Here is a 9566-nt window from a genome sequence, read left to right as displayed (position 1 = left end):
CGGCGGCGGCGGGGGGGGGGGTGAGGTAAGCCGAGGCCTGTGAGAGAACAAAGGCCGCCGGGTCCCTCTTAGGGGTCCCCCCGGGCCAGGGCTCCCTTCAGTCTGGTCCCGGACTGGTAACTGAGCCCGAGGAGCGGGCCTCCCCTCATGCCCGGCCACCCACCAGCCTCAACCTCCACGCAAGACTCCCCTCCTCGGGACCGCCCCACAGGCTGAGAATCTCCCCGCTCCCAAGCAGGCTTAGCAGCCACCAGCCCCCCTCACCCCGTCTCCCTTAGGTAGCTGTTAGCCAGAGGCCTCAGAGACAGGAGCGTACCCAGAGCTGCCGGAAGGTGAGCGGGCCAGGAAAGAGGAGGGAAATGGAGGGGGTGGGGGCGGGCCAGGGCAGGCCGCGGCGAAGGATGCGGATGCCACTGCGGCTGCGCGGCTCTGGCAGGACCCGGCCGGGGCCGGGGCCGGGGTGGGGGCGCCTAAGGAGAGTGACTCGGTGAAACAAACACCCAGGCTGGGCCAGACGGCGGGCAGTTAGTTCCCCCATTAAATTCGTTCCCCGCCCTCTGGGGGTATTTCAGGGGAAGGGACACTCGAAAGCACAGACTGAAGGCGACATCCACTCCAGCACCTCTAAAAAGGTCGCTTTCGCTAGCCCAGGTTTCCGCTCGCCCCCTCCCCCCGTTATGTAATAGGGATGCGCAACCATTGGTCCGTGCCGACCGGAAAAGAGTCGGTGTGCTAGCGGAGAGGGAGGGAAGTAGGGGAGGGGCCTGGAGGGCGGAGCCGAAAGGAGAGAGGGAGAACGGGGGGGGGAGGGGGAGGTTCGGGGGAAGAGAGTTGGGTGCGCGCCTGGCGCTGGGTAAACCGGGAGAGCAGCCGCCGCCGCCGCAGCAGCAGCCGGCAAGCGTGGGCGGGCGTCCTCGCGCGCGTGTGCACGCGGCGCCGTGGGGTCTCGCTCTTCCGATTGAGGCGGGCGGGCGCGTGCGCGCGGCGGGCGTGAGGCGCGGACTGGTGTGCGCTGCCTCTCTCCTCTCCCGGGCGGGCGGGTGGGTGCCGGCGGCGGCGGCGGCGGAGGAGGAGGAGGAGGCCGTGCGGGGAGCGCTCTCTCTCACTCAGTCCCTCCTCCCTCCCTCTCCCTCCCTCCCTCCCTCCCTCCCCCGTCCCCCAGTACCCTCGCCCCGCGCGGCGCCTCAGACGCCGGACTGTCCCAGCCCCGGTAAGCGGCTCCGGGCACCGCGGCGGCGGGAAAGAAGGGGCCGGGAAGGGGAGCACAGAGCAATAAGGCCGGGGCCGGGGCCGGGGCGTCCTTCCCTCCTGCCGCAGCCCGCCCCGGCGGCCGGGGCCGGGGCCAGGGGTGGGGGTGGGGGGCGGACCAGCAGCTGCGGGAAGGCTTGGGACCGAAGGGCGCAGGTTTCGGGGAGCGTGGCCTTTGCTCGGGGTTAGTTTGGGAGGCGGAACAGAGCAAAGCTGGGGCGGGGGGGGGAGGCGCACGGGACGGGGCCGTCTCTTAGCTGCCCCACGCGTGGTACTCGTAGGGGAGGTGGCTGATGGGGTCCGCTTGTGAAATGGGAAGCTAAGAGAAGCCCCCCACAACACCCCCCTCCGAAAAGATGGAGTCAAAAGCTCGTGTCGGAATGGGTCTGATCTCGTGCTGCCTCCTGGTCTTGCAGGGCTTTTTTTTAGGGGTGTCCAGATGGTGTGGGGAGAAGGCACTTCCTCTATCCAAAAGTACCAGTCCTCTCTTTCTCATTTGTTTTGATTTTGGACGGATTCTCTAGTGCCCCCCCCTTCTTTTCTTTCTACTTTAGACTCTTGGAACTTAGGCCATCTTCTAAGAAAACCCATTCCTCCTGCTTCCTCCCTCCCCCCATTTTGCAGCCCCTACCAAAAAAAAAACCACATAAAATGGAAGAGTTTGGTGGAACTCTGAAGGTCGGGCATTTGTAAATTACTTGTTGCCTTCCATTACATTATGTTACCATTATTTCATGATATCTGAGAAAGGGGGATCTTTATAGTTTTGAATTAGTAGAAAACTTTGTTAACTCTCAAGTCTGGCCAAAGTCTAACTATCAAGAAATAGATGTCAGCTTGCTATTCTGCTTTAAAAAAGGAAATCACTGTTACGTAATGTCAGAACTTAAGAAACTTCTCTCCTCCCTCTCCACCTCAGGTTTTGACTCTGTTTAATTTTGCCTTTTATCTACCCAAAACCTGCCTCTTTAACTATGTGAGAAGAGGAGTACGGTGGCTTTTCTTTTGGTCTGAGGGGAGGCCATGAGAATGCTTGTATTAAACCTGTTATGTAATAATATATAATTTTTTAGTGAAGTGAGAAAGCCTCCCTACCTTATAAAACTGGGACATTGTTCCACAAACTAGTGATATTACTTTGTACCATTGTACAAAAGTAATTAACCAGTGTATTAGGCCTTTGAACGTAAAGGTACCATCCTAACAGCTTAAATAGAGATTTCTTTCATCTTAGGAGACTTATGGAATTCTGTTAGTGGCCTGCCATTTTAGGATGAGAAACTTTGGAGTGCTGTGCCACAATGTAAAGGTTAAATATCTTCAAGGTTTAAAGATTAAATCAAGGTAAACTAAAGAAGTACATTTAAGTTACTGGAGCACATAAGAATTAATAGCATTCTGATTATAAGAAACATTTTAATGAGTCTGACATAACTGGAAACTACCTTTCCATTGATGCACAGTGGTCAAGACAACTTTCATTTAGTAGAAATGGTGATTTTTGTAGCATTAAATTTTTAAATAGAACACACTTTTAAGTACCTCATAAATCCTAGATTGCAAAAAACACGTGGTTGGAGGAGAGGGTCCATACTGACACTCAGCTTTTAAAGTCTTTACATATTACCAAATTACATTTGAAACATTTTCTATGAAAGGGAAGGTGGTAGTGAATCAGTCAAGATTAGGTTAGTGTATTAAATATTTCTAAGGTCTGTTACAGATATGTAAACTTGGTACAAAGGGTAAACATTGAGGAAAACCTATTTGGCTTTAGATTTTCAACTTAACTCTAATGCTAAAAGCATATTGTCTAAAAAATACTTCAGGTTTTTGCTTTGGCTGTTAATTCTTTTGACATGGTATCTACTTTAAGAAAAAATCACATGCATCAGAGACATGAAGTATAAGAAGAATTTTATCTGGTAACATTGTTTAAGTAGGATTTGTTCAGGGCTGGTTGGATATGCATTCATCTATATGTGTGTATATATGTATATGTATATATGTATGTAATATGAGAGGTTTAAACTTATATTTTAGCATAATATATGAAGATGAATTTAGAACTATACTTATGGTCTACTTTAATACAGATCTTTTAAAAAAAGCTTATTTAGTCTAGGCACTTTATGAAATGAGAAAAAGGCTGGAGGCAGCAATAGAGAGAGCTGGCATAGAAACCAGGAAGGGAGATCCTAGGTTCAAATCTAGTCTCTGGAACTAGCAGTGACCCTGGGCAAATCACTTATTTTCTCAGTGTTCTAGGGCTGCAAGCTGCCTGAAGAACTCCTGAGTATGTCCTGATCAGATTAAAATGTAATTGGGAAATATTTAACAAAATAAATTAAAATACACAGCAATACAAATAATGCTCATTTGGGATTTTCTTAATCAGTATGTTGCTGGCCAGGATCTGTTTCTAGGTAACCCTGTAAAGCCATAAGTTACATGGGAAGGTACCAACTAGCATTGGTATCAGGAGTTCTCTATACCAATAAAATGATAGGTCAGGTTGATTAAAAACTTGACATACACACTTCTTTAGAACTTTTTTTTGTAAGGTTTAGAAAGCGCTTTACATATATTATCTCTTACAGCATGTTTTAAATGACTTGTCTTAACACCTGAGTGTCTGAAGCAAGATTATCTCTTGAGTTTAAAAATAGTGATTTTTTTTTTCTTAGAGAAGGGTAGCTATATTTAGTATGATTGAATGCTTTGGATCACCAGTATTTGTGGTGTGATAATAATAAAACAGTAATTTTGTTCAGTCATTTCAATCATGTTCAACTCTTTGGGGCCCCATTTGGGATCAGGATACTGGGATGGTTTGCCATTCCCTTCTCTAGTTCATTTTATAAAATGAGGAAACTGAGGCAAACTGGTTTAATCCACTTGTCTCTAGGGTCATGCTGGTAGTAAGTGTCTGAGACCAGATCTTTTATAGATGAGGAAACAAAGAAAGGTGAAATAACTTACTAGTCAGGATCAAGCAACTAGTCAGTGACAGAATTTGAATTCAGACCCGAGGTTTCTGGGTCCAAATGCAGCGCTTTTCCACCACTGTGTCATTATGTAGCCATGGCAGGTGATTCCAAAGGGTTCCTTTGATTATGGTGAAGCACAGAGAATGGATGAGTTGAGTTTAACTCTTTCACCTGGCCTGTCTTTTGAAATAGAAATTTCATGAAGTCTTGAATATTATAAATTGAGGCAGCACTAGAAAGACTACTTTTTCAACGGTGTTTAGCATGTAGTACTATGAAACCTAAGTGTTCTTTGAAGACAAGAATAATTCCCACCTGCTGCTCTGATGTCCTTGTTATTTTAAGGCATTAGGTGACAAATCTTGTTTCTCCTAAATTGTAAGACTCTAGCCTCACATTTACTAAGTGAGGGGGAAACAAAATTGAAGAGAAATTTTTCATTGCAAAAAATTTTAGCTCAGATTTTTCATGTCATACTTAACCACTTTAATTTCAGATACTAAAAGAGGGGAGAAGACATCATATTAAGCTTGCATTTCGTTATACATGTCCTACTGATGATGTATCTTTGGCATTGCTTCTTAACAAATTAATCACTGGTACTTATATATTAATAACTTTTTGTTTGTTTATAGATATGGCTCGTGGACAGCAGAAGATTCAGTCTCAGCAGAAAAATGCCAAAAAACAAGCTGGACAGAAAAAGAAACAAGGACATGATCAGAAGGCTGCTGCTAAGGCTGCCTTGATATATACCTGCACTGTCTGTAGGGTAAGAGGGGGCTTGAAGGCCCAGCATTTCTGTGAATAGTTCTTCTATTACTTGGATTTAGATAAATACTTATTAGTGTAAAGTTATGGTATCCATGATTACACTATCCTGATCCCTCATTATCATTTGTCCAGACCTGCTTCTCCTACCTCTGCTCTCTTCCCTCTAATCAATTTTCATATTGCTTTCAAAATATTTTTTATACATAGAGCTTTCATGTTAAAGTGGTTTCTTCTGGGCACCTCAGTTGACACCTTGCAAGGAAATTGTGTGCTATGTTGCTAGTTTAGGAGCTGAATATAAAATAATCAAGTGAATCTAAGAGTTACTTTAAAATGTAAACATTTACTTCTTTATGAGTTTGTTCATAATTGTTACATAGTAAGGGTATATCAGCATAATTAGATAGAATGTTAATATGTATAAATTGGTTTAAAGATAATGAGGGATATGTTTGTAAGTACCAGGTCTAAGTCTCTTTCTGCTTTAATATCTGGAAAATAGGAACTTTGAAAATTTATGAGAAAGCAAGACAAAGTACTTCCTACTTTGTACAAGGAAGGCTGTAGGCTGGCCACTAGTGGGGATAATATGGTATGAGCATATTATAGCTTAGTTGAAAGTCCTACTGGAAATGGTGGTTATACTAGAATAACAAATGAAAGACTGTTTCTAAAATGGAATCATTAGAGTAGATAAAATATCTTGCCCTTGCTAAGACATAGCACTGTTAATAAGATTGAAATAAAGAGTAATAATAGTCAAATTTAATTGACTATTACATGGTGGGAATCTTTTTGTACAAAGAAAAATTTTGAAGTTGAATTAGAATCATTGTGTGGAAGTGAGCGTATTCTAATCTAGTCTTAATATAAATTTAGTGAATCCATGATGTTGCCTCTTTGACTGTTAGTGTTTCAGTTTTTCTTCATGATAACTAACTTTTTCTCTCTTCTCTTTTTATCCTTTGCCTCTTCTTTCTGTCACTCAGACACAAATGCCGGACCCCAAGACCTTCAAACAGCACTTTGAGAGCAAACATCCTAAGACTCCACTTCCTCCAGAATTGGCTGATGTTCAGGCATAAAGTTGTTTGCAGGTCATTGATTTTTTTGTTTGTTTGTTTGTTTTAATGTTAGGGTTGTCCAAGACGACATAAGTATCTCCTAAAATTGTGAGATTAATTTGTCTTCTGACTGAGACTTGATAATTGCTTCCCTGTCTTAAGAATTTAATAATTGTACTAGAAGACCATTTTGCAATACTTCATACCAAGTCTTCAGAACACCAAGTTTGTTTTAACTTGTACTACTATTGCCACTGCCAAAAATAAATAAAATAAAGGGGAAACTGGCCAGCCCTGGTCCTCCTGGAATGGAAAAGATAAATCAATTTGAAGAGAATAGTTAATACAAGTGTATTTTGAGACACTTTGCTCCCAGAAATGATGCAAGCTAATGTAGGTGAGCAGGATTATACAGGTATTTTACTTGGTGCACCTGCTGTGTTCCAGTATTATAGGAAAAAATTCATCATGAATTGTAATTGCTGGAAAACAGTCAATTTTCACTCGTGATGGTTTGTTTGGATCCCCCCCCCCCAATCACACACACACACTCCTTTAAACTGTCTCTTAGTGAACTGATCAGAGAACTGTTGTTGGGGTAGTAAAAATCCAATTAGCTATAAAGACCAACTGAATCTAGAGACTGCTTTTCTATAAAACTGAAATTCTTTGTCAAATGTCTGGTGTGTTTCTTTCTTGGGCAATATAAGCAATGTGTAAGAGTAGTGTTGTGTAAGAGTTGCATTCACTGAAAGCTATTCTTATGTTTTTGTAGGTGAATTCATGGCACCTATTGACTCTTCTACTATCTCAGACCTTAGGTAATAAACCTGCAGCTGCTTTTCTAACAAACTGTTGATCAGCAAAAATAAGGGGGCTACAGAAACACTCATTTTTATGCTGTTCCCTTTTGGGCTTCATGCAAAGACAATTCTGTGTAAATGTACAGTTGGGCCCTGATTTGGAAATCCTGAAAATCAGTCCATCCTTGTTATAAAAATTTTTTTACAATTGTAATTATATTGATGTTCATATTGTGTAAAATAACTCATTTAATAAAGTAGTACTTTGATTTTACAACATCACAGGACAAGTGCTTGTAGAAGTTCTGTTCCACCTTTACGCATCTGCCTTAAAATCTAATGAAGACATCAGCTAGAATTGCAAATGCTTTGTCTCTGCCCCCTTTCCCATCGAGTTTGTTGGTTATTCAGACTAAAGCAGACTCATTCAATACATGTATTCCTATCATATTATTTTAGGTAGCCGGCTAATGAAACAAAAGAAGCATTGATTAACTGCTGTCATTATAAACTTTAGATTTTAATTTGTAGGTTCGTTTAGTAAAGCCTCTTAAAAATTATGTGCCATTCCCCCTTCTTCAGTTGTGCCTGTATTGGGTGTGCCAGTACTGAAAACAACTTGGGATTGGTTCTGAGAAAGGAATTGCAAATTTGACAAAATAATCCTTTTCTTGTTGACTCTGAATTGGATATAAATTAAATTATTGGTTAAAGAACAGCTTACAAGTATTTGGTAAATGATTGAAGGAACCGAGTTTTCCTTGTGAAAAATAAGTATGTATCTGCCATAACAAAAGAGGTGAAAAATCATTTAACCATTTTATGTAAGATTAAGCTTGAAAAATTTATAACTATAAACTGGTCTGTCTTGAGCCTATAATATGTAAGTCTTTTTCAAAATTATTCTAGATGGTTTTAAATTGAAGGTTACACTTCTAAAAGGATTATTTTATATATTTGCCAAAATAATTGGAAAATGAATTAGTTTAAACGGGCCAGTTTTGTGGCTTGTAAATGACGTTACCAGGAAGAATGAAGTGGCATACTTAAGTATCCATATGGTGTCATTGCCTTTAAGAGTGTATTTTGGTTTCATTTTTAAACTCTTAAAGGCCATATATGTTGGATTTGGATTAAGGGTTTAAGAACAGTTTTGTGAGCAGTTTTACACCCATAGACTTGTTTATAATGTTAAAAGTATTTGTGGAAAAGAGAATTCAAATAAAGTCCTGCCAGGTGAAGAGAGACTGTTTAGAAATTGATTCTTAACAATTTATTCTCATCAGAACTGTGAGAGTAAATTTGTTAATAGTGTCCAATTTAACTGATTTAATTTTTTTAAAAAATGTAATAGGAAGAACAGTATTCAAATATAAACTTAGGGAGCAGTAGCACATACTAGTAGTCAGATTTTATGGACACCAGATTCTATCCTTCTTTAACTGTCATTGCACATTCTTCCTACAGCTCTGCATCATCTACATTGTGTGTATTATTATTGTTTAAAATGAGGTTTTAAAGGAAAGAACTGATGATCTGATGGAGATATTCATAAGAAAACTCTTATTGTTCACCTGACCAAAAGAAAATCTTAGTACCCTTTTCCATTCCCTAAATGTTACATTGACTATTGGTTATATGGTATCTTAATATTGATTTACCAGAATGCATAGAATTCTGCCTTTATTCATGTGCTGGGTGTTATTCTGGTTAATTTCAGTTAAAAGGAAGTATTCTGCGCATTTGTTTTTTCAATGTTTAGTGAAGCGTTTTTCATTTAAAAATCGTTCTCTTTGAATTTCAGTTTTTCTTTCAGTTGCCTTACTAATTGTATAATTTTTTAATAAAAGGTTTTTATGTTTGTATTCAATTCGTTATGAGAAGCTAAAGAACCACATTTAAAGCTGTATCACAGTGATAGGAAAAATAGCTGCATTTATCTTGCATAAAACCTTTAATTCTCATACTTAATATGTGAGTTGTTCTATCAGCTATTCTTTTTTGGTTGTTGTGTGTGTTAAATCTTCAACAGGGGAAAATCTTAAAATTTCAGAGCCCTAACTAAATATTTTTGTAATTTGAAGATTCTATAACACATCTAATTGTTATGATGTCTTCAAAAGGCTTAATAAAATATATTGAGGGAGGATTTTTTTTTTCATTTATAAGTAGACATCAGTTGCTGAAGGGAATGGGGTTACTAGTAAATTTGTTTCCACTCTTTCATATGACTATACCCCCTGTTAACTGACACACTGGAGGCTCAGTTGTGTGCTGTAATGTCTCATTAAAGAAAATATTAAAGAAAATAAAGTAGTGTAAAATCAATTTCTTGCCTGTTACCAAAGAGGTTTTTCTCTTTATCCTCCTCCCTTTTAATTTAGGGGACTATTGAGCTTTTGAGTGAAATTCGCTATAGCTATTTCTAAAACAAGTTCTGGAGTGGCAGGAGGCCTCTTTTCATTCCTACGCTTTTCCTGACAACACACAATCAGAAGTTAGTTGTTCCTTTGGTTCTTGAGAGAGTACCTTTTTAAGACCAAGAAGGGTAATTGGATCTCTCTTTCTTAGGCCTTTTCTGACTGAGACAGTTGGGAGGAGAAGGAAGACCTAATGTCAACATTCTAAAACCATTAGAACTAAAAACAAAAGTTTGCTTAGGTTGGTAAAATGTTTTTGATTAAACA

General features: G+C 40.5%; 1 protein-coding gene across 2 annotated transcripts; it reads left to right on the top strand.

Annotated features, from left to right (window-relative positions):
• Positions 1-232: 232 nt before the first annotated feature.
• ZNF706 (zinc finger protein 706) lies at positions 233-9207 on the top strand. Of its 2 annotated transcripts, none has more exons than XM_027849980.1 (4): positions 233-332; positions 4874-5010; positions 6002-6109; positions 6852-9207. In XM_027849980.1, exons 2-3 carry the CDS (start codon positions 4876-4878, stop codon positions 6095-6097), a joined length of 231 nt encoding a protein of 76 aa, XP_027705781.1. In that variant the 5' UTR covers positions 233-332; positions 4874-4875; the 3' UTR covers positions 6098-6109; positions 6852-9207. The 2 variants fall into 2 exon arrangements, with proteins under 2 accessions (XP_027705781.1, XP_027705780.1); XM_027849979.1 differs by lacking the exon at positions 233-332 and adding an exon at positions 1109-1210.
• The last annotated feature ends 359 nt before the right edge of the window (positions 9208-9566 follow it).

This window comes from Vombatus ursinus, unplaced genomic scaffold, assembly GCF_900497805.2.
Source record: "Vombatus ursinus unplaced genomic scaffold, bare-nosed wombat genome assembly UNPS02008961.1, whole genome shotgun sequence".
Lineage (NCBI taxonomy): Eukaryota > Metazoa > Chordata > Mammalia > Diprotodontia > Vombatidae > Vombatus > Vombatus ursinus.
The sequence above is the reverse complement of the archived record's forward strand: the minus strand, read 5'-3'. Positions and strand labels throughout refer to the sequence as shown.

Bases quoted from the DNA above. Each gene is read 5' to 3' on its own strand.
- ZNF706 (XM_027849980.1), top strand. From the start codon at position 4,876: ATGGCTCGTGGACAGCAGAAGATTCAGTCTCAGCAGAAAAATGCCAAA. The intron at 5,011-6,001 runs GTAAGAGGGGGC...TCTGTCACTCAG, and splicing joins ATACCTGCACTGTCTGTAGG to ACACAAATGCCGGACCCCAA.